The following is a 21,465-nucleotide window of genomic DNA, read 5'->3' on the forward strand; positions in this document are numbered from 1 at the left end:
AGACATATGTCTTTTGGGCCAGTGATTCCCAGTAGGTGCCAGTAAGTTCAATGAGTGCAAGGCCCACTAGGGCACATATGGGGAGAGGCAGTACAGCAAGTATGTTGGTCTCTGGCTGCTAAGGGCCTTGAAGATTAAAACCAACACCTTGGAATGGATCCAAAATTCCACTGGAGAGCCAGTTTGGTGTAGTGGTTAAGTGTACGGTCTCTTATCTGGGAGAACCGGGTTTGATTCCCCACTCCTCCACTTGCACCTGCTGGCATGGCCTTGGGTCAGCCATAGCTCTGGCAGGGGTTGTCCTTGAAAGGGCAGCTGCTGTGAGAGCCCTCTCCAGCCCCACCCACCTCACAGGGTGTCTGTTTTGGGAGAGGAAGGTAAAGGAGATTGTGAGCCGCTCGGAGACTCTTCGGAGTGGAGGGCAGGATATAAATCCAATATCATCTTCTTCTTCTACTGGCAACCAGTGCAGTTGATGCAGCACCGACTGAATGTGCACCCACAGAGATGTCACAGTCAGCATGCATGCTGCCACATTTTGCTATCTATGACTAGGACCCTTTTCACGTTAACCATTGTAAACTGGATGTTGTTCATTGTTGGCCCAATTTCAAATGCAGTGAAACATGGACAGGGGTTTCATACAGCAAATTTCCATCCATTAATGAACTGTCTATGAAGCGCTATGGTCATTTCAAACAGTGCTGCTTTCCCCCCTGCCCCTTTTCGCCACATGTGATCTTCCTTCTTTGACGGTTTTTTTTTAACATTCTAAGATGTGCACTATTGCAGTACCATTGAGATGCCTGGACTCCATTGAGATACATTGACATTCAGTGAAATTGCCACTGTTGTCACCTGGAAACAAGAGGAAGGAAGAAGCAAGAGGAAGGAAGAAGGGCAGCAGGTGCATCAGTGATTGGTGTGACAGATGTTGCTAACCTAAGAAACTGTCTGTAGCAAACATCCTGATGTCCCCGCCCCTATTTCCCTCACCAAGATCACTCCTTCCAGCAAACAGTTTTTGGGGTCATATGCACTAAAGCTTAAGCAGACCAAAGACTCCCGAAGTTCACATTTTGCTAAGGATTCAAAAGGTTTCCTTGTTAGGGCATTAAGGACCAGTGGTAAGTCCCATGCTGGAGTGGGGTCTTTAACCAGGGAGCACATGTTTCTGAGACCCCTAAGGAAGCACTTGCTGGCTTCTGGGTTATGGTGCCTTGAGCTCGGGGGGGGGGGGGGTCCGCAGATCGTCCTCCTGCGGCCCCTCTGAATCAGGCAGTTCTGGAGGGGTTTCCTTTCGGCATGGGACTTTTGCAGGAAGCCAGGGCATAGCAGTAGCTGTTCCTGTACTTCTTGCATGCCCCGAAGCTTCATCACCATGATAGCTATTACAGCAGAAAAAGGTCAACGCCCAACCACTTTCTTTCTTTCCTTTCAATAAGCTTCTGATGTATCGCTTCTCTACCCCAAGCACAGCAATTCTACTTGACAAGTAAGTGTGCTTTCAATACCACTGGCTAACAACATGTTATGTAACATGTTTACATAACAACAAGCGGGTCAGCTCAAAGGAAGGGAAAGAGGTCGATTACACCCCTACTTTTCCGGTGAATGAGGCTTCAAAAAGTTAAAGAGCAATTTCAAGCATTGGCAACACTTTGAATTAGATTGAATACAGCTACTCAAATCAACCCGGATTATAATTGGACATGTGTTAAAGAGGCTATTATTTGGCTGCAATATGGTCTGAACAAAAATGAGATATAATCTAGAGAGAGCCGTCTCTGTCGTCTGACTGCAATTGAAATGATAACATTCAAAATCACAGCTGGAGGAGATTTGGAAGGATGGACTAACTGGATCTTTGAACTACTTTTCAACTTGGATTAATAGACTGAATTTGCTGACAGAGAAAAATGGCATTGCCAAGCAAAATGTTTTATAAAAAAGACATATTATGTAACATAAGTTCTCTGAAGCAGGATCTTGGTTCATTAACGGAGCTGATTAAAAAAACAATGGGACCTTTGATGCTGAAAGCTAGCATAATCTCAAATCTACATGAGCAGAGTGTTAAAGAGATCCTGGTGACGTCTGTCGAATTGGAAGGGGAGAATGATCTGCTGGGAAATGAACAAAAGAAAACCAAAATGGAACCTTATGGCGCAGTTAAAAAGCAAGACCGGAAATCGAGACTGATTGAAGTTCTGCTGACAGGAACAAGTGGCGTGGAATTCTTCCTACTGTTACTGAGAAGGAGGATTGCATTAAGGAGCGAGAAGGTGCATTTTAGCCAAAGAATCAAGATGTGGAAATTCTTCAGGAAGAAGGATTTTTGAACTCTCTCTCTCTGTGGATAGTCGAATATGGAACTTTCAACAAGAACTGACATACGATTTTAAAACCGACATGCGATTTTAAAAGGCAAAGTGAAATTTTTGGGTTACATTAAGCTGTTTCTTCTAGAGTAATGTGGATATAAAAGCTAAAGGAATGAAAAGTTTTGAAAAGAATTTTAAGTAAATAGTTAATTTGGATTAAATTTTAAGAAGGCAGACAATGTAATTAACTTGTAACTGGGCAGATCTTGTGGGCAGTCGGATATGGAATTCCCAATAAGAACTGATATATGATTTTAAAAGGCTAAGTGAGATTTTGGGGCTATATTTCTAAAAAGGTAGACAACATGATCATCTCGCAACTAGGTAGATCTGCACTTAACAGATAAAGATATTTGCCTCTTATGCATATTTTAATGATGATATTGTTAAACTAATAAGCTAGTTTGTATTTTCAATATGATTGAGTTAAGCAGCAATATCAAGACATGAAAATTTTCAGGAAGAAGGGTCTTTGAATTGTTTGTTTATTTATTTATTTATTTATTCCGGGATTTATATCCCACCCTTCCCACGAGTGGCTCAGGGCGGCTTACAACAAACAATAAAACAATAAAATCGGAATAAGATAGTTACATTTAAATCAAACATTTAAAAACCTAAAAACCTTAAAAACCTTAAAACTAGTATTAACTATACGGTGATCACAGATATCTAGAGAGCTACATTAGTCCAGTCAGGCGTAAGCTAACCGGAAGAGGGTCGTCTTACAGGCCCTGCGGAACTGAGTAAGATCCCGCAGGGCCCTCACCTCTTCCGGTAGCTGGTTCCATCACATAGGGGCCATTGTAGAAAAGGCCCTGTCTCGAGTTGTCTTGAGACGCACTTCCTTGGGCCTGGGGATATTAAGGAGATTTTGGGTGCCGGACCTCAGTACTCTCTGGGGAACGTGTGGGGAGAGACGGTCCCTCAGGTAGGCAGGTCCCAGGCCATATAGGGCTTTAGTTTCCTCTGTGGGTAACTAAATATGGAATTTTTAATAAGAACTGATATGTGATTTTAAAAGGTCAAGTGAGATTCTAAGGATGGAAACGTTTTGCAAAAAATGTTAGCTAAATAAACAGTTAATTTTGGATCAATTGTTAAGACGGCAGACAACACAACTATTTTTTAATCTGGTAGATCTGCTCTTAGTAGGTTTGTTTGGAGAAACTGTCAATATTGAGATAGTCAAGTTAGTATATTTTATTCTTAACTTGTTAAGGATAAAGATATTAGTTGCATATGTTTATTTTAATGATGATATTGTTAAACTAACAAGTTAGTCTGTGCTTTCAATACGGTTAAGTGTAGCCAGCCAGCTCTGTGTTGAGACTGCTCGGGTTTTTTTTTCTTTTACATCTATATGTGCTGAAGAAGAATTGTTTGGACTTGTATTTTAAGTTATAGTTTAGTTAAAAAGCTATAATGAAAGATAAAGTTGGTAAAATATATGGGGAGAATTTTATACTTGCGGATGGAAAGAATGGGGTATTCCACTTGGAGGTAGAACTGTAACTGATAAACTTGTATTTCTCTTTGTTTCTGTTTTTCCCACTCTGTATCCACCCTTCCCCTTCTTTAATGTATCTTTGCTTGTGCTTCTTTTCTTTGTAGTTAAAATCAATAAAAATTATAAAATTGAAGGAAGCACTTGCTGTCTCTATGGGAGAAAACCAAGCCTCCTTGGAGGTCCTCGTGATATGGCAATATCGCCGCCAGGTATACCTTCAGTGACGAGTAACTCAGCCTATTGTCCCTGAGGGCAAGTAGGAATGAGAATATAGTTTCAAGGGATGCCACTTCTGAGGTTATGCTCCTGCTAGAAAGGTACAAAATTTCTGCCATTTCGATGCATGTGAGCGTCTAGTAGAGGGCTTTCTACTATTGTCCATTACTTCCTGGATGCTTAGGGAGAATGATCTGCACTGACTAGCCATGCTGTTAGTTTCAGGTGGGGTACATCGTGGTGCAGAATTGACCCCCCCCCCGGTTGAGGAGAAGGTCCAAGACCACAGGAAAATGGTGGAACCTCCGTTGGCTCAAATGCCGAAGTGTTGAGAACCACGGTTGACGTGGCCACCGCAGAGTCACCAGTATGCAGGTAGAGCTCTCCTTTTGCAACTTGTTGAGAACTCAAGGGTATCGGAGGGAAGGCATAGATGAACTTGTCTGATCAGTTGAATAGTAGACCACCCCCCAGAGACTGTCTGTCCACTCCCCCTCGACAGCAGAATAAGGGGCATTTCTTGTTGGTTCACGTTGCAAAGGCATCTATCTGAGGTTGGCCCCAGAGCTGGAAAACGGGGGACAGAAACTGGTCATTGAGTTCCCATTCGTGGAGAATTGCTGCTCCTCCTCAGAAAATCTGCTTGAGTATTGAGCATACCTGGAAGATGCACAGCTATAGTGTGATGTTCTCTACTATGCACCATTCCCACAGGGTGATTGCAAGATGACAAAGTCTGCGAGATGTGGTGCCGCCCTGCTTGTTGATATAAGGACTATAGTGTTGTCCATCAGGATTGTCACTACTCTGCCCTGGAATAGTGGGCAAAATGATTGTAGGGCGAAGTAAATTGCTGTCAGTTCCAGCATATTGATGTGACACTGACGATGGACGTGGTCCCACATAGCTCCTACTGATAGACCTCTGAGGTGAGATCCCCATCCCCATAGGGAGACGTCGGTGGTGAGCGTCTTTGATGGCATTGGGCTGTGGAAGGGAGTCCCTTCTGTTAGGTGTTGGTCCACTGTCCACCAAGAAAGGGATTAAACTACATGATCAGGGAGCCTCAGTATCCTGCTCTGAGGACGTCAAATTGGGTTGAAGCATGTGAGGAACCAGCCCTGCAGAGGTCACATCCTTAGCTTCGCTAGGCAGATGACGGCTGTCGTAGCTGCCATCAGTCCCAGCAAGCATTGGCTGATGAAGGCCGAGGCTTGACAGGACTCTTGCACCTCCCGTACCAGTTGTTTGATGATAAGTGCCCTGTCCATGGGAAGAAAAGCTCTGGCTTGAGTGGAATCCACAACGGCTCCAATTAACTTTACTCTTTGAGACAGTCGCAGGTTGGACTCCTTGGGGTTCACTTGGAGGCACAGGCTTTTGAGTAGAGACAGAGTTGCCTGAACATCCTTGTTGAGTTTTGCTTCTGAGTTGGCTACCAGCAACCAGTCGTCTATGTACTGAAAGACTACAATGTCCCATAGTCTGAGGTGTGCGGCTATTACTACCATGGGCTTGGTAAAAACTCGGGGAGCAGTAGAGATACCAAAGGGCAGTACCTTTTATTGTTAGTGCTGTTGTCCCACTGCAAATCTCAGGAAAGGTCTGTGGTCCATCCTGATGGTCAAGAGGAAGTACATGTCTTGAAGATCTCTGGTTGCCATCCAGCACTGCTTCCACAGTAGAGGCAGGATCTGCATCAGGGTGGTCATGTGAAATTTCTTGTGAGGGATGTACATATTCAGGCCCCTCAGGTCTGTGATGGGTCTGAGGCCCCTGTCCTTCTTGGGAACAGTGAAATACTGGGAGTAGAAATCTCCCTCCTGATCTTCGGGTTCGATCGGTTCTATGGGTCCCTTGTAGATTAGAGCCAGGACTTCCTCTTGAAGAACCTTGGATGGACATGTCACAATGACCCCTGACGGTGGAGGTGGAGAGTGGAATTAGATTGCATACCCCTTGGCAATTATAGATAATACCCATTTGTCTGATGTGCTCTTCAGCCAAGATGATAAGTAAGGATACAGACAGGCAGCACATAGCTGAGAGCTGGTAGTTACTAGGCCAACTCGGAGGGACGGAGGTCTTCTGATGGCGAGACAGGAAGGTCTTCGCCTACTGAAGTAGCAGGTCCTGCTGGAGTGTCCAGATCTGAGGCTTCGGAATCTGACTTGCCTGCCAAAGATGCGTTCAAGTCTCTCGGATCCGACTGCCCCGACTCCAAAGGTGCCGGTTTAGCTGGAGCCAAGGGGGTGCCTCTTGGCTTCTGGGTTTTTTTTCTGGGGGCGTTTAGGCTCTCGCGGTATCGATCACGGGGAGAGGGTGGAGAGTTGGTTCCAGTCCGGGCCACACCGGTATGGAGGCCAGGGCATCGGTGGGCCATAAAGGTACTGCAGCTGTCGCTGGCCCCAAGGGTGGAAGGCTGGAGTCAATGGCCATCGAGGTGGATGTCTCGGGTCTGGGGGGTCTGGGTAGCTCGGCTGGGCCAGATCAACTGGCAATCTCATTTTTTCCAGATGGGTTGGAGGGTTCCGGTTCAGTTGGTGTCTGTCCGGCAAAGCCGCTGGTCTGGCTTGGTCAGAATCGGAGGAGACTATGCTTCGTTGGGTGAGGTCGATCTCCTCATCCTCCACGGAGTCCAGTGCTGTGTCTTGCTGTTTGCGAACTGGGGAGTTCACCCGACGGGTTGGCGTATGCAGGATCTGGAGAGGCATCAAAGCCAAAACTGAAGAGTCAAGTGGGGTGAAGTGGAGCGAAGCGGCGTCCTCCAGCATGGAGGAAGTCTAGTGTTTTTTGGAGTGCTCTTGCTCTTCTCGTGATGCTTATCTTTCTTTCGCTTTTTAGACAGGGAGGTGGCTGAAAGATCAGTAGCCTCACAGATATCCAAACAAACCACTCATCATCTTTAACCCACAAAGATAAGAAGTTTGCCTTCCTCAGATATAAATCTGTGATCCACTTGGCAACAAGTCACTTGCCAACCAATTGCATCAGGGCATGGATGAGTGGACATCAGGACATTTGCTATAGACACCACCTTAGGTTAGCAACATCTGTCACACCAATCACTAATGCCCTGAGTGCCTGCTGCCCAATGAGCTTCTTTCCTCCTCTTGTTTTCAGGTGACAACAGTGGCAATCTCACTGAGTGCCAATTTATCTCAATGGAGTCCAGGCATCTCAGTGGTACTGCTGCTATAACACTAACCTGCTAAACACCAAAGAAGGAAGATCACATGTATGCGGCAGGGGAGTTGGTGGGGAGAAGCACCATTGCAAGAAGCCTATGGGCATTTTAAACAGCACACCACAGTGATTCAGAAGCACAACAAAGGAGTTGAAAATGTAAGAAAGCTGTTTACATCAACAACAGTTCAGCCACGCTTTGACTTCCGGCAAGATGGCGGGGTGACGCGGGGCTCCTTTCCTTGTCTTAGGAGGGAACTCTGTTTGGGAGGTAATTGAGGGGGTTTCCCGGCTGGGAGACACCTCTTAAGGAGCTGTCAGGGGACGCTCCGAAGCCTGGGGGGCTTTCTTGGTGTGGGCGAGGAACGAAAGTTCCCCGTTCAGACCCAGTTTTCCTCCTGGCCGCTACCTTCCCAACACCTTTGGTGCCTAACTGTGCCGCCGGAGAGGGAGCCTGGAGAGGCATCGTAACCTCCTCTTAAGTAGACCCTGAAACGTCTTACCTTGGTGGGGTCCTTACGTCTGGAATCGCTGAAGAAGAACGGTGCTACTGAGATGTGCGGGCGAGGGGTTTGTCTGGAGTGGTTCCTGGCGCGGCTCGGGAAGATCCATGGAGGGAGAAGCAGCTAGAAGCGGCAGAAAGGCGGCCGTGTCTGTGAGTGTCGGGAAACATTCGAAGTGCAGAGCCGGGACGGTTTGATTTCAGGAGTGGGAGAGTGAAGGGGTAAGAGGTACTTTTTGTTGCGCCCCTGAATTGAGGTCTTTGGCAGCTGCTGAACTGTTTCGGGGATGAGAAACTGGAGTGGGTCGGAGCGGAGGCATCTTGTAATGGCGGACGCGACTCGAAGCCTTTTTTTTTAAGCAGAGCGTAGGAGCTGTGGGAAGGCGTCTAGGCGTTTGGAACTTGAGCGGGTGATCTCTCGCCCCCCCCCCCTCTTCATTTCTTTTTACTTTTCCTGACGTCTGTTTTAGGTTGTCAAGTCTTTTATTTTTATCTTTTTGAAGGGGTCTGGCTTTGTTTTGTACTTTCAATACTTCCGGGATATTTCTGCAACAATCTAAAGGGCAGAGTCGCAGTTCTGAGCGGTTTATCTGCGGCTGCGCTCTGCTGAAGCTTTTGGGTCCTAGTGCCACAATAGACAATAGAAGCTGAGACAGAGACAGTAACAGAGACAGTAATAGACCTTATTGGATATATGAGTCTTTCTGTGGATTTTATAGTGACTCTTCAAGATTTTTAGAAGACAAGAAGACCAGAGAAGATCAGACTATTGGAATTACCAGGACTAATTTGGATATTATAATAATAAAAGACATATTAATGAACAGTGTGTATGAACTTGGTTGCCAGTCTGCTTATAAATTCTGTTGCCAGTCACTAGAACACTAATATTAGGTTTTGGGAAGAAGAAGAGACTGGGAAAGGAAGAGAGAAGAAGACAGAAGAAAGAATATACAAGATAAGATAAGATAAGACTGTATTTATAACTTACTGATCATTGTTCTTCCTTCAAAATTGGGTCCTTTTTCCTTGTGGGTATGGTACTTATTTGATTAGTTATTTGAGTTTGTTCTATTGCCTTGCCCTTTTTGTTTTTTGGGGAGGGTGTGAACCTTGGGATTGTTGAATTAGCTCATATCTTTACTATACTGTTTGTGAATATAATTATTGGAGTATTTTGCTGAGGGTTGAGTCACCTTAATTGTTAACAACTGTTAAAGAGGGTTAAGGTATTGCCCTGGGACAGTAGGCTGTCATGACGGAAACAAAGATTAAAAAATTCTTACAGGGTACCCCCCCCCGGCCGGGGGAGGTAAAGTAACTCCAGGTTCTGTCAACCAAGATGCCTTGGAAAAATTACAGAATACTGTCACTGCTGGCTTTAAAAAGAATCAAGAAGCTCTTGATGAGATGAAAACGGATTTGATGTATCAGATCAAGAGAACTAATGACCAGCTGGCAGAATTTCAAAAACAACTGTTGGCTAATACTCAACAGGTTCATGGGCTAACTGCTAAAGTTGAGAGAATGGAGGATCGGGATAGGCAAACAAGTAATATGCTTAGAGAAAACCAAACAGAATTGTCAGATTTGGAAGATCGTGTGATGAGACTTGAAATGGAAAAAGCGGCAACCATTCTCCGATTTCAAAATTTACCAGAAGAGAAGGAAGAAGATCTAACTAGTAAGATTACAGAGATTTTAAAAGTCGATGAGGAAGAATTATTGGAAGAAGGTCCAAGAGATATTCTCTGGGCCAAAAGAGTCTCTTCAAGCTATACAAGGAAATTTAAACTTCCTAGGGAGGTCCAGGTAAAATTTGTCCGTCCTGAAACTGCGGAGAGGGTCTTGAGAAAAACAAGAGAGTCTGAGATGAATTGGAAGGGAACAAGTATAAAAATTTTGAAAGAAGTACCTTGGAGTGTGCGGCGGCGAAGATTTAAATTTAAGAAATTGTCTAATTGGTTAATTCAACACGAAATACAATTTAGATGGCTCATCCCCCAAGGGTTGTTCTTTACATATCAAACCAAGCGGTACAACATTACCACTGAGGCAAAGATGGAAGAATTCTGGGAGGAGTGTGTCAAGCGAGATGGTTCTGAATCAGGAGAAGACCAGGATGGTGCTAAGAAATCCACGGATGAGGATTCTCCCAAAAAGAAGCGAGAGAAGGTTAAAACCAGACTCCAGACTAAGAAAGATTTGGCCAAGATACCTGGTAGTATTGATTCAGCAAAATGAACTCTAAATTAGGAACTAAAATACTCTCTTTAAATGTCAACGGCTTGAATGAACCTGGAAAGAGAAAGAGAATCTTCCAACAATTGAAAAAATCGGGTGCACAAATTACATGCTTGCAAGAGACCCATATTAGAAGAGACAACGTCAAGTATTTGGAAAACAAGAAATTAGGTACTTTATATTCATCATGTGACTCTCTTAAAAAAAAGAAGGGGGTAGCCATATTCGTATCTCATCATATTAAGTCGAGTTGTTTATATTCGGATGAACAAGGGAGAATCATAATAGTTGAAGTGGAATTAAACGGCCTTAAAACAGTTCTTGGAAACATCTATGCCCCTAATGAAAACCAAGAGAAATTTTATCAAGCTTTATACCTTAAACTCAGGGAATTCGACTCAGATAGATACTGTATCGTTGGAGATTTTAATGCGATATTTGATACTAAAATGGACAAAAAATACGATGACCCGCGGAAAAAGAAGAAAAATCGGAACTTATTACCTCCTTCCTTTTTGAAAATGGCAGAAGAATTAAATTTGGTGGATGCTTGGAGAACTAAAAACCCGACCACAACGGACTTTACCTTTTATTCTCACGCACATAAATCGTGGTCAAGAATAGATATGTCCTGGATATCCATGAGTATGATACTGTCGGTCAATCAAGCGGATATTCTTTCTCAGTCTTACGCAGATCATAACCCAATTGTGTTGATATTACAAGAACAGCCAAGAAGTCTTCGATGGTCCCTGAATTTACAAATTTTAAAAGAGGCTCAATTTTTGGATCAGGCCAAGAAAGAGATTCGGGAGTTTTTTAAACTTAACTTGAAAAAAGATACGAAGATTGCAATTATTTGGGACGCATTTAAAGCTTTCTTCAGAGGAATCGCGATTAGATATTCATCGAAGAGGAAGAGAGACCAAAGGAAGGCCTATAATGAACTGATAACAAAACTGAAATATTTTGAGGGACAACAGAAAGCTGGAAATCTTAGGGAGCTGCAGGCCAAAATTACTTTCATCCAGCACCAAATAAACACACTTTTGGCGGAAGAAATTGAGAAAAAACTGAAATGGACAAGACAAAATTACTTTGAAAACGCAAACAAAGTGAGTAGATGGTTGGCCTATAGACTGCGAAAGGAGAAGGAGAAGAAGATAATAAAAATGTTGAAGAATGAGGCTAAGGAAGAAGTATTCCAAAATTCTCAAATGAAAGAAATCATTCAAGATTTCTATCGAAATCTATATAAAAAGCAGAAGATTGAATTATCCAAACAAGAAGAGTATATAAAAGGGGTTGAGATGAAACAATTAACAAAAGAACAGCAAGCAAATTTGGAGAACCCCATTTCAATACAGGAGATAGTTGATGTAATCAGAACCCAAAAAAGTAACAAGACACCAGGTCCAGACGGACTCCCGATTGAATTTTTTAGAGCCTTTGAAGACTTATTATTCTTGCCTTTTAAGGAAGTAGTGGAGAATGCTTATAATACAGCTGAGATTCCTGATTCCTGGAAGGAAGCTTCAATCACACTTATCCACAAGGAAGGAACTGACCCTTCAGAAATTAAAAATTATAGACCAATCTCGCTCTTGAATAGTGATTACAAGATCTATGCAGCTATATTAGCTAACAGGTTGAAGAAAGTAGTTGCCAGCTTAATCCATGAAGATCAAACTGGGTTTGTCCCAGGTAGATTAATGAACCAGAATGTAAGATTGTTATTGAATGCACTTGAATACTACAAAGAACACTCCGATAAAGAATTTGCGGCCATCTTTGTAGATGCAGAAAAGGCCTTTGACAACGTGAACTGGCACTTTATTAAAGCGATATTGACGGCAATTGGCTGTGGTGAAAGATATTCCAGAATGGCTGAAGCGATCTATTCCAAGCAGACAGCAAAAGTGAGCTTTAATGGAGTATTGTCTGACTCAATAGAAATTGAACAAGGCACCAGACAGGGGTGCCCATTATCCCCCTTACTTTTTATCCTGACGTTGGAACCGTTAATCAAGAAGATTAGGGAAGATACCCAAATTCAAGGGACCAAAATCAACAACATAGAGTTTAAGATTCTGGCGTTTGCGGATGATCTTGTAATTACTTTGGAACAACCCTCTTCATCGATTGTTCCTCTAAAGCAGCGACTAAGTGAGTTTGGAGGAGTATCCGGATTCAGATTGAATGTTGCTAAGACCAAAATTTTAACGAAAAACATGGGGAAGAATCAAATTGAAGTATTAGAGCACCTTTCAGGGTTTAAGCACGAAAAGAAGATAAAGTACTTGGGAATCTATTTTACGAGTGATTTAAAGTCTTTATATAGAGATAATTATGGGAAAATATTGAAGGAAATTCGTAATGACCTAACCAACTGGAAAGATCTTCAAATTTCACTTTTAGGTAGAATTGCTACAATAAAAATGAATACTCTTCCGAGGGTTTTATTCCTGTTTCAAACAATCCCAATTATTCTACCTAAATCATTTTTCCAACAACTCAACTCCATGATCAAGATGTTTATCTGGCAAGGTAAAAAGCCTAGAATCAAACTGAAAGTTTTACAAGATAGTAAACTAAGAGGTGGCCTAGCCTTACCTGATTGGAACTTGTACTACAAGGCTTCCTGTATTGCATGGCTGAGAGTTTGGTGTAAGCTGGATAATAGAAAATTATTGACTATTGAAGGGGCCGGCCTGGGTGAAGGTTGGCACAGCTATATGTGGTATCGCGCACCGGTTAAAACTGGCCGCTTTTTTAGACATGAAATAAGAAGATCTTATACAAGGTTTGGGACGAAATCAAAGATCAATACACCTATACTCCCAAGTGGCTTTCTCCGATAGAAGCTCTGACTCACCCAAACTTGTATAATTGGGACAATCTACAAGATTACACCTACTTGTTGAATGACCAGAATGAACTGATTGAGGAGGAGCTTCCTAAGCTAAGTTGGTGGCTTCAGTGTCAAATTAAATCAAGATTTCGTAAGGACAAGGAAAAAGGCTTTACGAACATGCCGATGGAATTAAATCTTATCTTAGATTCCAAACAGAAGATAATTTCTAAAGTGTATGATTGGCTACTACAAATCAAGATGCAAGATGAGGTGGTGAAAGAAGCATGGATACGTTGGTTGAAGGATTTTGGTTACAACATAGATTTGGAAGAATGGGAAAAATTATGGAAGCAGAACTTAAAGTTGATTAAGCCAGCAGAATTGAAAGAAAACTTATATAAAATGGTATATAGATGGTATCTCACACCAGACAGGTTGGCAAGAATTTACCCCACGTATTCTGATAAATGTTGGAAATGTCATGAAGCTAAAGGGTCTCTGTTTCATATATGGTGGCAATGCAAAGAGGCTAAAAAATATTGGTCACAAGTTAATATTTGGATTCAAAAAATTTTGGAAGTACAAATTAACCATGTACCGGAACTTTATTTGTTAAATATTTGTAGACAAAACTTACCTCTGTCTAAATTGAAACTGTTGTTGTATATAGTTACTACTGCCAGAATAGCATATGCTAAATATTGGAAAAGTGATAAAACCTCCAGTAGGGATGAATTTATTAATAAGTTGCTGGGCACTGCAGAATCTGATTTAATGTCCGCAAGATTAAGAAATGGTAATGTACAAAAATGTCAAGAGGTTTGGGATCCTGTTTATAAATGGGTTAAAAGTAGAGGCTTTGCATTGGAGTAATCATGTTTTTGCTTTTTCTTTGATTCTTAAACCTCTCCACCTCCCAGTGGTATGGCTGGGTTTAGGTGCAAATGTTAGTTGTTTGTATGTAGATGTCTTGATGTGATTTGTTAGGAATGTATGATTTTTCTTTTTTTTCTTTTTTCTGTATGTTATGTCTTTTTATTTTCTTTTCTATGTATGCCTATATTTTCTTAATAAAAAATTCTTTCTAAAAAAAAAAAAAAAACAGTTCAGCCACGCTTTGCCAACAGGTGGCAAGAGGGTTTGTCTGAACAAGTAAATAAATTCTGCTAGCAGCTGGTCCCTAAAATGAGTCTGTGCAATGACAGGAAAAATTCATAAAAACAGTTACTAAAACAGAATAGATAGGCAATATGAAAATCTTCTTGCTTTCGTTCCTATGGAATGCATCTTGCAATGTTTTGAGATATCTGCCTTTTTCTAGAATAATCCCTTGTTTCTTGGCTGCATGACATAACACCCAACCAATACCATGGACAGTTGTCATTTTGATTCATTTTAATGCATGAATCCCAGTTATCTCCTTTATGCTACATCCAAATAGAAACACTATTTTACTAAATTTGCCCACAGAACATTCCTACATTCATTTTCACCTTTGAAATCTGTGGAGCCAAGTGGTTCTTTTGGGAAGTCTTCTTCCCTAAGGAGTGATCACATACTATACAAAACTGATGGTTTGAAAGAGGGTGCCAGTTAACTTGGAGTTACTCAATTGTACCCCCACCCCCTGATAATATGGTTATTAGTGGTTTTGGATTCACTGCTGTTTTTATTGTGACTGTTTGTGTCCTATGTTTTAACAATTTTTAATACACTGAGGTTTTCACTGTGACAGCAGTGTGATATATACATTTTAAAATAAATATAGTCAATAAAGTAAATTCTGGGAAAACACATTTTAACAACTGCACAAGCCATGATATGCTGTTCCTAAAGTAGCCTTTTCCTCTCCATAGAACTAATGAGAAACATAGGCAGTGTTCTGCACTTAGCTACTTCAGTATCGATTATCAAAACTACTCAAAAAATAAATCCCCTCTTAATTGCATTGCTGTTTATTACTCAAACATTACAAGTCTGTTTTGCTGGCAATATGGAAATGTTTTTCAATACAATCCAAGTAATTTATATGTAAATAATTAAAAAATGGTCCCAGCACTATTATCTGCAGCACTTACCAATTAACCTTTTAAGTTTATTTTTTGTAAAAAATAATCCCAAACAATCCTTCATTTCCTGCCTTGTAGCTAATTTCCAGTGCAGCATGCCAGTTTTCCACTTTATGGCTCCATGTCTTTTATATTAATGCTGTGTCAAATGCTTTATGTGCTATCTAAATACCAGTAGATAGCCATCAATTGAGCTTCCACGGTCTAGCATCCTTAGCCACAGAGGAATGAAGTTTGACAATCTTTTCCTTAAGTAATTATGGCTTTCTTCATTCTACCCATCATGTAGTTAATTTGGTTTCTCTGCTTCAGAAAGTCAGACATTTCCCTCTTCCTGTGACCATAATAAAGATATTAAAGTTCTACCTCTGGTGATGAAGACAAAAAAGGCTTGATGTAGATGTTTGAGTCATGCACCTTCAGGTCATGGTCACCAAGTCCTCTCGTAACCCCAATAGTTGCCATAACGCGAGCCTGGAATTGATGACACATACCAGTTAAAAATGATGTTCTCTGAAAGGTATTTGTGCGAGAGTTGTTAATCAGCAGCACTAGCCATGTTCAATGACTCTAGCAGAGCTAATCCTGCCGCCTCCACCATGACCTACAGAAGATGATATGCACCTCTATTGTGTATCTAGCAGTTTCACTGCATTTCAAGAAACTGATGCAGTTGTAGTATAGGAGAGTGAACAAAGCCACAGTTTCATTTCTGTTCTCTTCATCTTCTTTTGCCTTAATAAGAGACTAATGCTGGCTGAGATCAAAAACACCTTTCTAGGAGTACAAGCCCAGTAGGACTTTCATTGAATGAATGACAAACCCCAACATAACACCACAAGCTATTCCTGAAACTTTGCTTGGTTTCCAGAGGGCTTGACAGGCAAAATGGAAAGATACTGTTTGAAAACAAAGCTTTGTTGGTTCCTTGGGCATGTGCCAATAGTTCTTTTTGATCCTGGCCAGTACCTTGAATTTATCAAGTATGTCAGACTCACCATAAGCCTGACATGTAAAGCTATGACATGGTTCAGTACCGAAAACATACTCCTTCCCTTCTCTTATACCACTTAGGCACATCAGCCTCCTTTACAAAACAATCATAGCACAAACAAGTGTTCTTTATAAACCCTGCAAAAACACCTGCATTACCAGTGTTATTTTCACAAGCTCATTTAGAAGGAGAATGGGATTCTTTGGGTTGCTTCTGAAGCTGGTAGCTAATTTTACTAATGGCAAGTAAAGACATAGATGATTTTTACAACAACAAAAACCACTAGACCAAAACAAGAAGCAAATAAATTAAAAGTAGCAGGTCTGCAAATACTTTGAAAATTAGAAAGCCTGATCAACACATACTGATAAACTGCAGCAGGTTCAATCCTTGAATAAATAGATTAATTCTGAAGATAGGCTATTTTACAAAATTCAGACAAGCAGTCAAAACCATAGGAGAAGGAGCTGTTTAGGAATACAGTGAACATACCAAGGCCAGAGATCTGAAACCTCAGTGTGCTTTTGATCCAAGAGCTGCATATATCAGGCTTGCTGGGATCAATGCTGATAATCTTGCTATTCCTAATTATATAGCTGGCAACATGTTGCTACTTCAGTTGAGTTACTGCACAGCACTCTCTCCCCCACTTCTGAAAGAGTAGTTTATTACTAAAAAAATTAAACAGAGGATGAAGTTCACTAGGAATTTGTCTGCCCACAGTAGCTGTTCTCATGCATCCCCTTTATCAATCAACATTTGAATTCAATCTTGCTTGACCTCAATATACTTAAAAGCCATTCTCAAAAATAAATTATATCAACACAATGCCAGCTTCTTGAATAACACCTTACTGACCAAATATTTAACTTTACAATCAGATTGTGGAGCTGTCTGCAAATCAAACAAATAAATAATTTCTTCTCAAATTGTCTCCTCACTCCTCAAAATGAAACAAAACAAAATCCCATTAAGCAGTAGACAGAATGGAATCCTGCAGTGAATAATATTAAACTGCTTTTTAAAAAATATGCTGCCTATTCCCAACACCCCAACACACACACACACACACACACCCTCCAGACAGAAGGAACTGGTTTAGAGGAGACACAATATTCTTTCAAAATGTCAGAACAAAAAAAAAAGAGAGAGAAAGTGGGAAACACTGAACTAACTGCTAGGGGCTGAACTGAGTTCCTATATTCCTTTGAAACAACAAAACACTTATGCCTACCTTCTTGCCTTCTCCATATATAAGGGGAAATTTCAAGTCATCTTCTTCAATAGTTTTGTACGCCCTGCAGGAGGATAAACACCACTTTACAAAGCTTGTACTCAGTTAGTGACCCTGACACTGGTGGTTGCATTTTTATTTTGCTATTCCCTCTCTTCTCCTTTTCTATTATTCTGTTAATTTTTATCAATCAATATTTCCTCTAGAATTTTGTTATTTGCCCATAATAAAAATACAAATAACATAATGTAATTTTACAGAAAGAGAAGATGAATAAATTTTTACAGAAAGAGAATAGCTTTAAAAAAGAAGCATGGAAGTGAACTGGGAAAATATCCTGATCACCAAAGGTTTGTAGATCCACATAGAGGAATTATCACAAAAGGAAAGAAGGGAATGATTTGGTATTTATGAAAAATGACAGGGTTTACAGATCAAAACAACATAAACCAGATTTAAAAGATATAGAGCATTAAAGATGGCTTCACTTTAGTGAAAGCCCATTTAACTTTGATTATGTCATTCAAAGTTACCAGAAATTACCACTATTTTCCTACCATTTCCCAAATATCTTATCCAAATATCTAAATATTTAAAAAAAATCCTTCAAGAAAATAAATTCCCACTAAGAATTCTCATGCAGGGTTGCCTTGTGGATATTATCCCATATGGCTCCATGCATGTGGTCTGGGACATTTTGACAGACTACGGATTGGCCACTATACATATATACAACAATGATCTACTGCACACTAATTCTTAAACAGGACTACTTTCCTCCTTGAATCACTTTTAAGTTTTAGAGTGATGATGAGAAAAAAGTAGGTTCCTGTCTACACTACTACCAATGCTGTTGAACCCCAGTGGGTGAAAATCAAGTATTCTGGTGATGAAAAATAAAGACAGAAAACATGATGAAAAATAAGACCTCCTTGCCTCATCTCATTCAAATAACTTCTGTGTGGAATATCAGGTTTGCAGTTTTGGATTAAGCAGTCTGGCTAATGTTTCAGCACCTAAGACAGAGGTTGGCAACCTGCAAAGAGATTTCAATCAGCTTGATCTGCTGCTGCCACCACTGGCACCTGGTAGCAGCCACCACCTGCCCTCCTCATGTTAAAAAAAAAAAAAGCAGTCCAGGCTCCTGCTAGTAAAGAAGAAGTCACCTTCTCAATTTGCCAGCTACCATCTCCTCACTATTTAAGTGTGCCATCAAATTGCAACTTACTCATGGTGACTCCATGATGTGGTTTTCAAAGCAAGAGATGAGCAGAGGTCTTCCTCTGCATAGCATCTCCAGTCTTCCTTAGCGATCTCCCATACAAGTACTCACCCTGCTTAGCTTCCCAGCTTGGATGAGAACAGATTAGTCTGGGCTATGAGGGCTGCTACTTCACAACTGAAGCTAGCAAAAATTAGTAAATTACACTAAGAGGGTAGTCACAACAGTTGCCTCATCTTTCTTACCTCATTGTGAGGCAGTGGCAATTCTAGCTCCTGCCACCATCTTTGTGAGGAGCTGGCATGAGGATAATCCAGTCACTGACCAGAAGGTATTCTGGCTGGAAGGGATGTGACCAGTGCTGTGGACTGGCCCACACATGAGCCTTCCTTTGATGGGCCATCCCACCAGTCCTAAAAATGTTCACCCCTGTCCTAGGACATCACTAAGCCTGTCAAAGAAGAGGAAGCAATTCTTTTTCCTACCAGGCAGTCTGGGACTGTTAGAAGAGAGGCCACATCAGCAGTGAAGAATGTTTCCATAGATCTGCCTTGAAACATTCCCACACAGTCCCTGTATTTATCTTATACAACTACAACCTTCTGGACTTTAAGCAACAAAAAGAATGTCTATGTCATTTATAGGAGGTTCACAGTGTGCAAAAATAAAATACACCACCACTGCTGTATTCTCATGAACACAGACACACCAGAAGATGAAGAGGCTTCTAAAGCATGCAAGTCAGACAGTTCTTGAGAGATCTGCTTAATCCAACAGCAATAAACAATAAAATTACAGCTAAATGGAGGCTTTACAGTTTTCTCCTTATTTTACTAACCATGGCCTCTGAAAGAAAACCAACAACTGCCAAAGCATGACAGAAGCCATTGTAAAAGTTAAGATGTAATATGGCTTGTGGCTTTGAGCTGTCTTAAAACCATCAGTGCCCCATCACAACAGAGGGGCTTTTAAAAAATCAAATGCATCATCATTTATACTAAATGCTGAACTTTCTAAATTTGCTGTTTCCCTCTCCCAGCATTTGTAAAGGGTTGTTACTCATTAAATGCCAATTGTATATAGAAACATGCATTTGGATTCAACATTGAAGCTAAAAGAAGTAAAGAATTTACTTTTGGGACAGGCATTTTGGACAGGACCAAAACTTCAGACTAATATCCCAATTAAAAAGCAGCACAGCAGCAGCCAATACTCCAAGAAAAACTTGGCAGGGACACAGAAGGACTAGCCACATCTGCATCACATGAACTATATGGTGCCTTTTTAAACAGTGTTGCTCTTTCTGGCCCCTGCTGACCTGGTACTCCCCAGAACTTCTCATTTACCTACAGTATCTACAGTAAGAGTCCCCCTATTTTTAGGCTGGTCAGAACCTAAGCAGAGTTGGCTCTGGTTAGTATTTAGATGGGAGACCACCCAGGAATACTAGGGTCACTACTCAGAGGCAAGCAATAGCAAACCACCTCCAAACACCTCTTGCCATGAAAACCCCTGAGGGGTCACCATAAGTCAGCTGTGACTTGTCAGCAAAAAATTTTTCACAAGGGTATCTTAATTTGGGAGGCAGAGCAACATTGTTAGAACGAAGCGCTTCGTTGTTAGAACGAACCACATTCATCAGCATAGGATTAACAGTCAGTCTGTATTATGTTGAACTATTGCTTTGTTTGTTTTTATTGCTTTAAGGTGACATTACTAATACTTAAAGAGTTGTTTTGAAAGAAACTGATGTAAAGAAAACATGCAGAATTGACTGTAACATGAACATATGGCTCAACTCAAAACAAAAGGGCGGGAGAGATGGTGCCATCAGGAAACTCTTGAAACGGACCAGAGCTGGTACAGATTGAAGGTCCAGTTCCAAATGTCAGTTTAGAGCCCAGCTCCACCAACTGAATTATAATGCAGCCACAACAGGTATACAGGAAATACAGGAGTTATAAAGTCTGAAAAACTACAGACTTTTTTTTACACTGTTAAAGCATGGAAAAACAGAAGAAGAGAGATAGACTCTCCCTAGCAGTCTTCATAACTGAGGGATCATGAAAGTAAACTTCCAAGGCCAGCTCTCTAGCTATTATACCACACAATCCTACATAACATTGTAAGCTTACATAAAGATAAACGAGTCATATTCAGATACTAATTAAAATTATTTATTTCAAGGTCTGTTGTGGGTAGTGTCAAGCTATGGGGGGGAAGTCAAAATATGCTTGCAGTTTGAATGTAGAAAAAATAATTTCTAATAATAATTCAGTACAAAGATGCTGAAACAGAGGCAACCTTGCCAGCCTTGTCTTAGACAACTGCAGGAAAGGGCAAGGGTGGTGGTGGGGACACTACAGGGCTTCCTTAGTTTTGTTTTCAGCTCCTCCTACCCCAGAGGCTCTAGCCCTGTTCCTCTAGCTTGCATGCACTAGGGGAAAGAGGAGCCATTTGTCACTGCCAGGAGATGTGCTGTGCACAGCAGGTCAGATTTCTTCCCCTGCTGTTCCTGCAGCTAGAGCTGCAAATCTTGAAAAGATGCAGAACATGCATGTTGTGAATAACCATTTATCATCTGGCTGTGCTCCAGACAGATTGTAGCTGGGTGATGACTTGTCTGCATACAAAGAGGTGGGGACCAGAAAATATGCCTTTCAAAGGAGTTTAGATAAATCTGATTCATCTCCTTGCTCTTTTCTGTAACTTTCTCTTTGTTCATCAGCAGCTGCAAAGGATTGCATCTCCCTCACCCTAAACAGAGTACTAAGATGTCTCCCACAATTATTAAATTAAGAAAATGCAATTAAATTAGGAAACTTATATCAGAGAAAAGGACTGCTTAGGTTGAGGTCTAAAGCATGATCATATAATTATCACTCTGACCAATGACCAAATCTGTATTTGTCTGGAAAGGGAAGTCTGAATTACATGAATCTGAAAACAAGCAGCAACAGAAGTGGTCACAACCAGAAGTATACCAGCATAACCTGGCATCCAATCTTGAGACTACTTAACTTGAAAACAACTAATAAGCTAATTAAGCC

The 21,465-nt window shown here is 41.1% G+C and overlaps 1 protein-coding gene across 1 annotated transcript in view; it reads right to left on the reverse strand.

Moving 5' to 3' along the window:
- PPM1H (protein phosphatase, Mg2+/Mn2+ dependent 1H) overlaps positions 1-21,465 on the reverse strand; it is a 172,783-nt gene that overhangs the window by 15,406 nt on the left and 135,912 nt on the right. The window contains exons 7-8 of the mRNA XM_060244983.1: positions 17,194-17,257; positions 15,332-15,439 (exon numbers count right to left, since the gene is read on the reverse strand). Of these exons, the coding sequence (XP_060100966.1) occupies positions 15,332-15,439; positions 17,194-17,257 (172 nt within the window). The remainder of the gene's footprint in view (positions 1-15,331; positions 15,440-17,193; positions 17,258-21,465) is intronic.

This window comes from Heteronotia binoei, chromosome 8 (assembly GCF_032191835.1).
Source record: "Heteronotia binoei isolate CCM8104 ecotype False Entrance Well chromosome 8, APGP_CSIRO_Hbin_v1, whole genome shotgun sequence".
Taxonomy (NCBI): domain Eukaryota; kingdom Metazoa; phylum Chordata; class Lepidosauria; order Squamata; family Gekkonidae; genus Heteronotia; species Heteronotia binoei.